Here is a 14684-nt window from a genome sequence, read left to right as displayed (position 1 = left end):
TATACAATACTGAAAAGTAATCTGGAAAATTATCATCTAAAAAAATACACTTTTTGTCTTTATGTAAATGCCTGCGGTTGCGTAAATTTACAATGTGTTTTGAGAAAAAAAGGACAAACAGCTTCTTAATAAAGGAACTGGTTACCAATTTGTTTCTATTTATGTTCATAAAAGGCTTAAGTTTCATGAGGGAGGGAAAAAAATTAGCCATCAGGAAGACCTGTCCAGGGAGAATGTGAACTTCCTTAAAGTTCACTCATTATGGAACAATTTTTTTTTTAAGTTTTCTAAGAATTACGGAGTTTTTGGTTAATAGTTTCATTTAAAAACAAAACAAAGCAAAATTCTTTTACTGAAGAGTTCAAAATGCTCCTTTTTGTGTCATCTGCTCAGAAATCTCACATAAAATATACAAATGCAGTACTATCAATCCCACATCCCTCACTTATTCTTCCATTTTCCTGCTTCACAGGCTGCTCCAACTCTCTCTCTCTCTCTCTCTCTCTCTCTCTCTCTCTTTCTGCAGTAGGAGTACTGAGTTACTTGCAGCTCTAGGAAACATCTACTTGGTCATTACCTGGGTCTTGTACCTCGACCACTCTCACATTTAGTTAGGACATAGTTCATCCATTTCCGGGCAAAGCTTATATATTTGTCTCCTATCTTCTGTCTAAATTCTCCAGACATCAAACGAACAACTTCTTTATGATACTGTAAGAAGATTTTGCATAAATCAAAATTAAGTAATGCTATATCTGTTTAAAATGTCATTTTTCTAAAAACAAAAAGCAAACTCCAATTGGAATTGACATATTTTCAAAAGGATAAAGAGTTACAGATAATATTATGTCTTAAAATGCAGTTTCACCAATGTTTTACTAAATTCAAATTACGAATGTACTTTCATGATATTAAGTATCTCTTAAAGAAGATTTTAAAATGTAAGTAGAAAGCTAATGTTAGCACAAAACAGAAACTAGGCAACTCTGACAATTTCAAAGAAAACCAAATTTCTGATCCTCAGCAGTGGGTAAGACGACATTCTTGACTAAGCTGTGATTACAATCAGTAATCTGATTTGCTGTACAAGGTTCATAATACTTTTGGTAAGTAAGCCTCAGAGCAACTGCGAAGTTCACTGTTCGTTTCCTCTTATTTTGAACCTACCTCGAACCCAAAGTTGTAGCCCTGAATCATTGCCTCTCGGTAGTACTGTTGCAATGTGACAGACTCTGATTCATCAACTTCCGCATCAAATTCTGAAGTGAACATGTGGTCCACTCGGTCAATGGCATCACTTATTCTGTTGCAAAGCTCTAGTGCATCATTCTAAAGAGTCCCAAACCATAATTAATCCAAAAAAAGCAAATCACTTAATAGTTAACTATATTATAGAGGAAGATTTCTCTCATCATCACAGACATTAACAATCATTGCAATATATTTTGGTCATACTTATTTTGGTTATTCAAAAATAAAGGAAATGTATTATTTATTTATTCATTATTTTCATCTTTATTTGTATTAGATATTCTTTAACATCTTATGAAATAAAAGAGAAAAAATCCACTTACAATAATAATGCCTAATGACTATGTGGCCTTTAAATAGATGCTTTCATTCAATATTTTGCGTATCAACCACTAGCTGCTTTTTTCCCCTGGGTGGTTGCTAAAGTATGATTTCAATCTAACAGGAAGACTCTGTATTGTCCTCTTAGCTCCCTGCCACTCCCTAGGTTCAGGGGTTCTCAGTTGGGGTTGATTTTACCCCCTTCTGCCAAGGGGACATTGGCAATATCTATTTTGGTTGTCCAAACCTAGGGAGATAGGGGGTGAAATCTACTGGCATCTATGGTGTAGAGACCATAAATGCTGCTAAACATCCTACAAAATAGGACAACTTCCCCCAAAACAAAGAATTATTGACCCAAAATGTCAATGCTGCAGAGGCTGGAAATCCCTGCCCTAGTTCACACTGTTGTCTCCCTAAACAGGACTACGATCACTCCAAATTGGATCCCCTTCCACTCACTCTTACACACACGTGTATGTACACAATGGTCTCCACTGGTAATACCCTAAATTACCAAACTATTCTCCCTAGATCTTCAACTATTTGATGTGGCTTCGAAAAAATAAAATCCCAAATCTCTCAATAGCCTGATTTTTGCCCACCTGATTTTACCAGCGTTAACTCCCATGACTTTCCACTGTACATATCAAGGTCTAGTAAAGTCAGACTATTTGATATTCAGTGACCAGTCCCAGCACCCTGACCCAGGGACGCCAATGCCCAAATGTTCCTTCCCAGTTTGTATCTTCTGAAATCCTCCAAGCTAAAATGCCCCCATGGTGGCAGCTTCCAGATGTGACCAGGAGGATCTAGCATCTCCCTTCTCAGTACTTCAGTGTCACACTTCAGGTCATACTCAATCCACTGTAAATTCCTTAAGCTCAAGAATAATCAATATCGTATATAATTTTGCACTCCCTGGAGTTCACTGATTTAAACTGAAAGAACAGTCTGCTGCACTGGTATTCGAGTGGGATGGCAACCGACGAGAGAGTTTCTAGGCAAATGAGACAAATCAGACTGACAGAAGAAACAAGGCATATCAAACTACTTATAGTTTCAAGAACTGCTGCTTCTTCAAGAAGTCAAGCCTTACTGTGATGAAGGCATAACTGATGGCCTGTAGAAAAGTGCAGATCAGACCAAAGCCCAATGAGCAGAAGGCCAGGTAGGGGTAGTGAAAACAGGAGATAATGGGAAAAGAAGGTGAGGCTCTGGCTTGCCCTGAACTTCGAAGGGCTAGTGCCTGTCTACAACCGGCTGTCTCTACTACATTTAATTTTACTGAATTATCAGTTAAATAAAAGAAAAAAATAAATTTTCTTTTAGATTACACATTACTGATATATATATGGAAGTACCTCTAGCAAATACTTGTCATTGCTAAAAAAGAAAGAAACCTGGATGAGGAGTAAAGAGATCTAAATTCTCGGTAGGCTGCTAACCAACCATGTGGCCACTCAGAAGTCACATAACTGGTCAAATTTCTATCCCTTCCAATTCTAACACTTTATGGTTCCAAGACAGATCTGGGAAGTCTTTAGTGAAGACATGGGACAATGTTTATTGGGAAGAGGAAGAATGGTGAGGACCTTGTAAGACTTTGGGTTCCTCGGTTGATATGACACTGTAGCACACAGACCCTTCCACACTAAAACCAAGGGGCTCAGGCGGAGGTGGCAGCGACATACTTTTAACTGCTGTAAAGCTCTGGCGATGACCGGCTGACTGGACGTCTGCTCCTGGCGGAGAGTCATGAGTCCTTCGATGGACTGCTGGAAAGCTTTTCTCTGGATGGTGAGATGTGCAGACTGCATGACAACTAGTAAAAGATTATCCACCTGGGAGGAGAATTAAGCACAGGGCTTAATTCTGGAAAATCAGATCCACTTACTGTTTCCCATTCTAGCTCAATCCTTAGTCCAGAACAATGCCAACCTCATCAGGGCTACCAGTAGCTCAGTACTCCTGCAGCAGTATATGTGTATGTGCGTGTGTGTGTGCGTGTGTCGGAGCAGCCTATGAAGCTGGAAAATGCAGGAATAAGAGAGGGTGAGATGAGTGGCCTTCCATGAAACAGAAGAAAACAAGACTTTATTATTTTTTTCCTTTTAAGTGACAGTGAGTCACTGTAGGAGTCTGCATAGAAGAGTGTGTGATGTGATCAGTTATATATTATAACGTCATTTTCCAAGTATCCAAAGACACACACACACACACACACACACACACACACACACACAGGCTTTGAGAGAGGGCAGGTGAGGCTGGAAGCAGGGAAACTAAGTGTGACACTGCAAGAGGTCAGGACAGGATGACAAAGTCTGACCCTGGCAGTGGCTCTGGACAGCAGAGAGAGTGTCATTTCCCAGAAATGCTTTGGGTGTGAGGGCTGGTGATGACCTGGAAGGGTAAAAGAATTTCTGTTGATTGTCACATTCTGGCTTAAACAACTGAGTGGACAGAGCACCATTCTCTGAGACAGGGAGCACAAGTGGAGGAGTGGGTCACGTGAAGCCAAAAGGACAGGAAGCCAGGGTGTTCAGCTCTGGGCAGGCTGAGTCTGAGGTGTATATGAGCACTCACCACCAACGTCCGGAGTGAGCACAGAGAGAATGAGAAGACTTCTTAAAGATTTTAATTAACGAGCTCTACAAACCATCATGGGATCTCTGTAGGGTAGGCAGGTAACAGCCTTTACTACACAGTGTTAACTAACACCAGGTAAACCACAGTGCTCGAAGAAGGAGGATTTCTGAATTACAAATTAAATGAGGGCGATAATTCCTTTTAGATCATGAGTATACTGATTACAGCTTAACTACGTACAGATGTATTTCAAATATTCCAATATAATTTAATATACTTATAGAATTTGAAGGAATATCTTAGTACAAGTTGTAATACAAAATTACTAAAACATTGAGGCCTATTCTTGAGAAGCCCACACTTGAGATGACTATGGCAACTAAACCAATCACTCAGGGGCTGCTAACAATTTTTTTTTTAGTAACTAATACCACTTCAACACAGGGATGTGAGCAATGGCTACAGGAACTGGCAGTGACACATACCTGCATGCTTCTTAGGGTGTCGACGGTCTCGACCTGAGGCACAATTTTGACAGGTCGCGCTTCCCATGAGGCCCAACTATCCTCTGAATCCCGAGCACGATCACTCTGCTTGGTTAGCAACAGATAGGCATCAATCAGTACATCATCTGACTCTTTCGAGCAATCTTTTCCTGCGGCTGCATTGAGTAACTGCAAAATAATGTTCTTCTCCTCAGCAAGAGTGTCTGGAACAAACACTTGCAAGTTTTCTAAGCCAGGAATCTGTACCTGCAGAAGAAATGATCCAGAATCTCAGATGAGGGAATGTCACATGTTATAAAAATGTTATTTAAAATAAACAAAACCAGGAAAAGACAAGCAGGTGTGAGAAGGTGTTGAGGGCACTGCAAGAATCCCACTCCAATGTGACTGAAGTCAGGGAGAGCACGGGGGTGCTGTGCTGGAGGCCTGATAGAGCTTCTCCACCCAGTGGGCAATCCTCTATTTTATTGTCAATAAGCAAGAAAATACCCTTCAGAGGAGGAATGCCAGCCTGAAACGACCTCAATTGATGCTACTTTGTGATAATTATGGAAAGTCATCTGACTTGGTAAAAAGACAAATATGGATTCGCTAATCATTCTTGGTGGGGGATCACAAGAAGCCTTTTAAAGATCATTTTAATAAGGATTGTGCAAATCACATATAAGTACAGGTGGGATAAAATCTCCAGTAACAGTATCATACAGAGAATCTACAAGCACTGAAACTCAAATAACTTTAATGGTGGAGCAAAGATAAGGACTCAAAAAGGAGCTCTAGTGATGAGCAGGGCACTGATGGCAGAAGGTCCTGTAAAAAGCCTGAACTCTTTCAGGAAATGTAAAGGTAAAAAACAAAACTACTACTTAAAAATCAATTATCAGAGGCAACTGGGGGGCTCAGCCAGTTAAGCATCTGAGCTCAGGTCATGATCCCCGGGATCCTGGGACGGAGCCCCAAGTCAGGCTCCCTGCTCAGCAGGAGGGCTGATTCTCCCTCTGCTGCTCTCCCCACCCCCCTCCATCATGCTCTCTCGCTCTCTCAAGCTCTCAAATAAATGAATAAAATCTTTTTTAAAAAAATCAATGATTATTTCATTATTTTGCACTATTTTAGATACATTATTTTAAATACATATAACTAATATTAGTACGAGTAAATATTTGATTACTTTATTTGCATTCTATAAGCAAGTTAGTAAGTATGAAAAAGTTTGTTTTTCTGGTGATTTCACTGAAAAATTATGAGAAAGTCTTATCACTGGAATCAATATATCACCAGCAAAGCCTGCAAAATTTACTATCTGGATCATTAAGAGAAAATTTTCCAGGAAAAGCAAAATATTCCAATTACACCATCTTTAATATTTACCTTAACATACTGCTTTGATTTCAGAACATCCAGAAGGTCTCTAATGGGGGCTGAAAGTATGAACTCTGCTGCTATTTCCAGGTCCTAGAATCACAGTTACAAAGAAACTTCTTTAGGGTTAACTTTAAAAAAAATAATAAGATAAAAGAAAAAATTGTAAAAATCAATCAGGATTGTGAACTCACCTTTCTCAACATTTTAGCAAATCCAAGCGCCTTGGAGGCTCTTTCTCTAGCTTCGTGAAAAAGCTCCTTCAGAGCTCGACTGATCTCTATAACAGATCTCCTGCAAAGATGATTGAAATCCAGTTAGGGTACATTAGAGTATATCAAGAAATAGAAATAAGGATGAAGCAAATTCCAAATCATATTAATAAAGACTGAAAAAAATGGGAAAAAGCAATTATTGAAAATGTATTTGAAATATTCAGAAGCTTGCTCTCTTGTGGTTTTTAGAAACCATTTGTATTGTTCAAATAAGTAAGGCACATACAATAACATGCAAATAACAGTAAACTTAATTTTCTAAAGATTTCCTTATAATAACTTCTTGGAGTTTGAAATAAAGTTCTTAAGTTGACTACCAGCTCAGAATCTTACTAAGGAGGAATATACACAATGGCAGGCTGGTAAATGCTTAACAACTGGCTCCCCTCAAAGAACTATCGTATGTGGTGTTTGGTGATTTTTGGGGGTGTATAGGCTCCATCGTCCCTGCCTGCAGGTTACCAGTGTGACAGCACTGAACAATGACTGAAGAGATGTGTGCAATAGCACTTTTGCTCTCTGGAGCCAGGATGAGCCAGCCCCATCATACCACTGCACATGAGCCTACTTTTTAGATCCATCTCTAGTAAACAATCAGAGCATCATCAGAACTGTTCTCTAGTTCACCATCTAGATCTCCAATTTTCCCTGCTTATTCTGAATCCATTGTGTTAGCACTCAAAACTGCAGGACCTTCTACAAACTGACTCATTTTGATCCTCAGCTATTGAACATTGTCCCAGGTAAGAATCTGTGAGGACACTTCTTTTTTTTTTTTTTTTTTTTTATTATTTATTTATGATAGTCACAGAGAGAGAGAGAGAGAGGCAGAGACACAGGCGGAGGGAGAAGCAGGCTCCATGCACCGGGAGCCTGATGTGGGATTCGATCCCGGGTCTCCAGGATCGCGCCCTGGGCCAAAGGCACGCGCCGAACCGCTGCGCCACCCAGGGATCCCTGTGAGGACACTTCTGCTTTAACCCTGGCATGATAACATCTCAGGTGTTCTGAAACCCAAAATGTGTTTTTCATCAAATTTTGGATGGTGAGAGAAAACATTTCAGCTCTAGAGAAGTCAGTTCCCCCTGAATATTTCCTAAGGTTGAATCATATGATATCACTAGTAATTGGCCACAAAATATGGCTGATATTGCCAAAAAACAGCAATTTAACCTGATCCAAGCTGAATACTATCTAACAGAAGTGAAGGAAATGCAATAGATGCATAAGCCATAGATTCATGTACTCAAGCTTAAAGTTTAACAGAAGGAATAAGCCACGCATAGAAACAGTAACAACATGCCAAGTATCATAAATGTCATATGCTATGGGGAGTCGGGGGGTGTGTGTGGCAGAAACATAATTATTTAATTAGAGACATTTCTCTAATTCTCACAGAGAATTCTGTATACATTTCTCACAGAGACGAATTCTGTATACTCATTTTTAGTTAACTTACACTCTCCCTCCCTTTTTCTAAAGACACTATTTTCATTAAGCTAACTAAATTCTAAGTTCATCTTCAAAGAAAATTTCATAGAAAACCCTAAGTAATAAGTAAGACATAAAAATGTAAGATAGTAATGAAGAGAAGTCTTCAGGTCTACTATGGAAATTCCTAACACGGTTGAATTTCTGTTCAGAGCCCATTCTGGGCTCATCGCCATGAGCAGAAGTCAGTGAAATAAGGAAGGAGAAGAGAAGGAGTGAGGCTGCACCTTATTTCGTCTGAGGCATTGGAGTCGTCAGCGCTGGTCCAGAACTCTGCACAGCTCTCCTGCAAGCCGAACTCTAAAAAACTCCCTGTTGACTTCAGCAGCATCCCTGCAATGTCACTAGAGAACAAGAACAGGAATGTAAATCAGGGAAGAAAAATGGTCCTCACTCATTCTACTTCTCGAATAGGACACCGAAAGGGTCACTGAAAGGGTCAGCTACTGTTTTAATAGTCTGAAAATCAGTAACAGAATTTTCTTTTACTATAAAATCATGATGAACGTGAAAAAGAGGAGCTCTCCCATTAAGGGTAGGTACCTATCTTTGTTCTATATCCACAGTTTTATCATAAACTTTAAAATCTTAAACTATATTCAAAGCAGCTATGTAATTATTATATAAGTGTAATTTTCATCTTAAATGTCCAAAATGGTATAAAATAGCCTCAAACATATATCTACAAGATGTTCTTAAAAGCTTAATAAACTAAACGATAGCATAAGAAAACAAAGTGAATTTCTTAAATACAACTGTTTTTCCAAATTTCCCCCACAATTAGCTTTTCATAGTCCATCAACATGACATGTCTCACACAGCTGATGCTTCTCATTGAGTATGTAATCTAACTATGGGCTTAAAATGTAAATCCAAGTGTGTACAACAAATCTAAATGAGTGTAGTCAAGATTCAACAGCAGCTTACTGACCACTTTGCTCAAGGAAAAGAGCTTCTATCTAGTGAAAGAGAGCAGGTATGCATACAGACAGTGTCAGAGGGCTGGACAGAGGCCAAACTCAGCAGAAGGCCTGGCTACACTGGGCCCGCAGGCGATGCAGAGCAGTGAGTGGTGAGTGGTGAATGGTAGTGGGAAGAGGGGCTCAGTCGGGAGAGGAAGGGCAGTTGAGGAAGAACAATGAATATGATCTAAAGGCATGAAGATGAGTTAAGTAAGAGGCCTAGTTGTGAAAAGAAATTGCACAATCTGAAAGGCATACAGGGTGGTGGGGTAAGACTGAGACAGCAAGCTGGGGCCATGATGAGGAAGGCCGTGTGTGTCGCCCTAACTGCCTGACCTTCGATTGGTGGGCAAAGAGGCCAGGCTTCAAAAGTAACCAGTGGGTAAGTGACCTGATTACAAACGCATTCTCTCTCTCTTTTTTAAAGATTTTATTTGAGAAAAAGCGAGAGCAAGTGAGGGAGATAGAGAAAAAGAGCATGAGCAAAGGGAGAGGCAGAGGGAGCAGGGAGCCTGACGCAGGACCCAAAACCCAGGAATCAGGACCTGAGCTGAAGGCAGACCATCCAGGTGTCCCACAAACCCATCTTCAAGAACAGTAGTATACAAGGATATCCACGAAGAGTTTACTCCACATATACTGAGTATATGTTATATACCAAGCAGCAGTGAGCAGAATAGATAAAAATCCCTCCAATGAACAGAGGAAAAAACAAAAAAATAAAGTAAAAAAGGAAAAGATATAATTCAGATATTGTTAAGTGCTATGGAGAGAAATAAAGGAAAGGGAATGAAGATGGACCCCATGAGTAGGAATTTCCATTTTAAAGAAGGTGACACTTAAAGACCTAAAGGGAGTACAAAACAGGTCATCAAAGTAATTGGGGGGAGTGTAACTAGGGAAGAGTAGAGCGACCAGCACGTGCAAAGGACCTCAAGTACAAGTGTGCTCAGCCTGGGAACACAATGGAGAAGCCCCTGCAGCTGTGCGGTAAGCCCAGGAGAGCCTAGCAGAAGAGGACAGAAATGCAGTGACAAGTCAGACTATGCCCACCTGATGGGCCACATTCGGGCACTCTCACTTTTCCTGAGGAAGAAGGGAAGCCGTGGAGTAGTTGGAACAGAGGAGAAAATGCTCTGATGTGCATTTTAACAAGATCACTCTGGCTGCGGCCTTGAGAACAGACCAAAGGGACAGAGGAGCCAAATAGAGAGACTCCTTGGAGAGCGCCTGCAGCCATGCAAGTGGGCTCAAAGCAGTGGGGCCTCCCCTCACCACAGTCAAAACTGTCTCCAGACGTTGCCAAATGTCCCCAGGTGGCAACCGGGCCCTAGGAGATGCACACACGCACACAACTGGTTGTCACATTCACACAACCAAACAGGCCTGGGGGAAGCAGGCAGCTCAGGGGCACAAGGGCTCCTACCAGAAAAGTTTTCCAGCCTGGGCTTCTCCTCCCCGGATGTAATGGGTTATTTCTTTGGTGAAATTCCACTCTTCTTCTAACAGGTTTTTTAGACTATGGGATGCTTGAGGTAACTGCTGCAGCATTTGGATCCAGCTTCTCATGTAATCAAAATACACCTGAAAATACAAAAACACAATGGGAGACATCTGACAACAGAAGCCAGCAGCTCCCAACCTTCACCTCTGTCAACCCAGAAACGACACATCAGAAGGGCCAGGTGTAGGCGGACACTGAGGCATGCAGCACGGAGAGAAGCAAGAGTCACAGTACTGCTGTCTGATCGAAGATCTCTCTTCAACTGCACAACTCAACTCCCCGGCAATTTAACCCATTATTTACAATCTCTGTAAATTACCAAGAAAATAAAATGTTCACAATGTACATAAAACTTATAAAATGAATCAAAATAATAGCACCCAGAAATGTTCATTATTAACATACTGTGAACACTATTCCTTTAAGAGGTTTGGATCTTTACTTGTGTAACTGCTTATTTTAACTTTAGACAGCATCTTCCTTGAGAAGAAATGAGTACACTTTTCCCTACTATCCCTTCCTGACACCCAGATTTTTATGACATTGTTTTTTTTTCAAGATTTCTGACATATAAATTATGATTTCTAATCAAAATACCCAGTTTGTATCTACCGTAAGTCCTAACGACAACAGCCTTCTCATTCCTAAGTTCTCTGCCCTGGGACGTTTAAGGTATTACTCCACCTTCGAATGTTGTGTGTTGTTTGAACGAAGAACCATGACACCGGCCTTGCCTCCCGCTGTCCCTGCTCGCCTTACACCCTGAGCTGCCTTGCCTTTTCTCTCCTTGGAGGTTCACAGGATTCTGGATCTAATCCTGGATCTCAGTGACCTCACCAAGCTACATCTCAGGGTTCACTGGAATGAATGCTTTCTGAAATCCAGTACTAACTTTCAGTACGCAAACCTTAGATCTTTATTTCAAGAAAACTCTTCTGTTGTGTCTTTGGATGCTTCTGGGCCTCCGCCTGCCTGGCTTTGTGGTGGGAATCTGCAGTCTGGGGTCTGCATATGTGGAAGTGGAACCCACAACTTACAGATCTACCATCATCTTTGCCAAATGAAATAAATCCTTTAAATATGAGGCCAGGACTTTCCTTTGGCTTCTCAGAGTGCCACTTCCTCTCCCTGGCCTTCCTTAAATCTGGCCATCTCCTGAGGACTGCACTTTTCTCTTACAGCCCGAGGGCTGCACGCAGTTGCCATCCTCATGTACATCACTGCTCTCTTCAAACCACTGCTCTTATGTTCTTACTTAAAACCAAAACAAAAGAAATATCTGCCCCTTTAAGATTTGCGTCATCAGACATACAATCGAACCCTCTCCACACACTGTCACCTACTGATTTCCAGCTGCCTGTCCTCCTCCATCACACTCTGACATCTGACATAGTCTTCTCTCCGCCCCAGGCTCAGCCACCACACACGGTGATTCGCCCCCGTTCTTGTCATTACAGAAGAATCTCTAGGCCTCAAATCATCGATCCAAATAGACTGATTCTAAAACCTCATCTCCTGCTCCCAGTTTTCTGTTCAACTACCACCACAGTGACTGTTCTCTCATTTAAACCTTATTTGAACTCCAGGCCCCGAGTTTCTCTTCTCTCTCCAGGTCATCCCCTTTCCTCCACCCCTGTTCCTCCTTAATCAGCTTACAGCCCACACCGTCACCCTGTCCACTCACTGCTGCTGCCACCCCACACCCTGCCACCTCTCCCTTCCTTTTCAGCTCACTGCCTGCCAAACCCCAAAGCATGATGAGTCCAAAGAGCCCATTCACCACACCCACAACTCAAGGTGATGAGTGTCACAGGACAGGGAGGAGCCACTGCTCTACATATTGTAATCCCAACCACATGGTGTACATTTCCGGTAATATTTATACCTCCACTCAGCCCATTCTCTTTCTCCCTACAGCCACAGTTTGAAACACCTCCATTTTTGTCAAATGGCCAATGCCTACCCTTACTTATCTCACCCCTTCTAACAAAGGAAAAAAAAGTATTAGATATAAAATCCCTCATCTTCTCAATACCAAAAATGCACACCCATATATGACATGCCGATCTTCCCTTTTGAGCAATGGCCAAGCTGAGCTTCCTCCCAGTCTCAATACTTGTGTTTGGAGACCCACCTCCTCATGGCATCTAAGGAAGCTCACACTATCAATTTCCCTCTTCTCTGATATGCATAGAATTCTATTCATCTCTTTCCCTGAACAAGTCCCAAAGGCATTCAAATGATCTCTAGTAAGTTCAATTTAAAAACCTCACTAAACCCATAGCCTTCCCTATTAACCCCACTGCCCAAGCCCAGCCTCTGCGGGAAACACCAGCTGTGCACATCTCGGCTCTCTCCTTCTAATTCTTCCACAACTATCATCATCTTGCTCATCATTTTCACATTTTCATTCTTTTTAGGTAGTTTCCTTGTGTCTATCACATGTTCCTACATCTCTATCATGTTTAGGTTTTGATTATTTCTAAGGCCAGCACCACAGAAATGTGCTAATAACACCGTTTATAAGCTTCAATGTGGTTTGTTGCCTCAAACACTTGCCAAGTTAAGCCCTGGACCTGCACGTATATGTGCTTAGGTTTTCCAAGTCAGGATGATGATGTAACACAGAGCAAAGCCCCAAAGTCACACACATTCTGCATCACGACCTGCTAACCACTCCTCCTCTTACCCTATGAGGCTCTCATTCGGCAGTCCTTCTCAGTTAGCAAGCTACGTTCAGACAGCAGAAGTGTCTCTACTTTTGTTCCCCTGTCTTGCAGATCTGCCACCAACAAGTCCTCTACAGGGACTCCTCCTGCCTCTCTCCTGACTGTTCACACCCCCAGATATTCCTATCTGGGCTATGAGATATTCAGAGCTTGTACTCACCCTCATTTCAGCCCAAATTTCAAGGCAAATATAACAGTATTTTGGTCAGGAAGGAGAAGAGAGCAGTGTAGCCAATTTCGTCCTCTACTGAACATGGAATTTCTTTCTTCATTGTTTTTGGCGAGTTTCAAGAGAAGGGTATTGTGGTACACATAATGTGATTGACTTTTGAAAGGCCATTCTTTCCCCCCTTCCTAACAAAATCACTGATTTTGTTTGGGTTCCTCCAGTTTTCAAAACATGCCCCTGCCATTAGCCATCAAGCATACAATTTTAAAATCACTGGTAATTTCTAGCTCTTCATCTGTGAAATTATGGGGATTAATTGTAGCTCTAAGGAGTACTTCACTTACCCTGCACTTCAGATGGCCCACAGATACGCTACAGACACTGAAGTTTAAGGACCTGGAGGGCACAGTTCACCTGCCTGATTCTCTTCCTTCCTGCCTCAGTGACTGCATGCTAAAGGGTGCCATGCATGCCTTTATAAAACCACCAAATACAGCAAAGCACTTTTTGTCTTTTTAAACTCCTGCTTTAACCATCCACTGAGAGAGAGAGAAAATAATCTGCTTTTGTTTTTTTTACCATGACTTTCCAATGATAAAGACTCTTCTGACATAAGAAATATATGGTATTTCAAAACGTAGCCACATTTTACACTCTCTGGTCTTTTATGCATTCTCCCCAATTAGGAAATCATTTCGAACTCAAAATTATTTCTAATATGTTAGATATTACAAGTCCCAATGCTACCCTCGTTCTTCTTTCTATCCTTCTATGATAGAGGCTAGAAAGCTAAATATTTGAATCTCCAGTCTCCACTCAGTCAAGAGGCATGCAAACAGGTCTGGCCAATACAACACAGGGGAAACCTGTTGGGCATGGCTTCCAGGAAAGCTCTCCCTGTTTTGCACTGAGCTGGCAAGGACACTTTTTCCCTTTTGCTCTTTTTCCTTCCTTCTAACCTAAAAAGTGGGGATGCTCTCTGGAGGTGCTGCAGCCATCCCGAGGCAGGATACAGTGAAGTATCACACAACACATGTCTTGAAAACATTCCAAAAATAACATGCCCATGAGCATTGTCATTCTTACATTGTTTCATTGACCTGCCACATGACACAATCATCTGCACATATACTCTAATGAATCCAACCCATATTTGCCTATACTAATACTCTGCCAGGCATGATGAAAGACAAGATAACTTCAAGCCACAGCCCCTGGCTTACAAAGCTTCCAGGCCAGTAGGGGAATGCTGAGAACAGCTGCCCTGAGAGTGCACGGGAGGTACAGCTAAGTGCACATTAGGTTGAAGTTGTCAGATAGAGCTTTCCAGGGAAAAGTAAAAGTTGCAAGGAAGTCTTAACTGGGTAGATAAGGAAAAGGGACATGTCTACCAGAAGGGAGTAATATGAGCAAAAGGACAGAGGTTAACAAGCACAAGTAAGCACAACATGTGGTGTGAGAAGCCTGGGGGAGCTCCTCTAGGGAAGAGATCAAAGTAAGTCTGCTCCTGCCAGATCACAGT

General features: G+C 41.6%; 1 protein-coding gene across 4 annotated transcripts in view; it reads right to left on the bottom strand.

Moving 5' to 3' along the window:
- MAP3K4 (mitogen-activated protein kinase kinase kinase 4) overlaps window positions 1-14684 on the bottom strand; it is a 110871-nt gene that overhangs the window by 23626 nt on the left and 72561 nt on the right. For all 4 annotated transcript variants that reach the window (XM_041742799.1, XM_041742801.1, XM_041742800.1 and 1 more), the window contains exons 6-13: window positions 10187-10344; window positions 8026-8142; window positions 6227-6326; window positions 6042-6125; window positions 4650-4916; window positions 3267-3416; window positions 1168-1329; window positions 578-711 (exon numbers count right to left, since the gene is read on the bottom strand). In XM_041742799.1, the coding sequence (XP_041598733.1) occupies window positions 578-711; window positions 1168-1329; window positions 3267-3416; window positions 4650-4916; window positions 6042-6125; window positions 6227-6326; window positions 8026-8142; window positions 10187-10344 (1172 nt within the window). The remainder of the gene's footprint in view (window positions 1-577; window positions 712-1167; window positions 1330-3266; window positions 3417-4649; window positions 4917-6041; window positions 6126-6226; window positions 6327-8025; window positions 8143-10186; window positions 10345-14684) is intronic.

Source organism: Vulpes lagopus, chromosome 2 (assembly GCF_018345385.1).
Source record: "Vulpes lagopus strain Blue_001 chromosome 2, ASM1834538v1, whole genome shotgun sequence".
Classification (NCBI taxonomy): domain Eukaryota; kingdom Metazoa; phylum Chordata; class Mammalia; order Carnivora; family Canidae; genus Vulpes; species Vulpes lagopus.
This window is presented reverse-complemented; position numbering and strand designations above follow the sequence as displayed.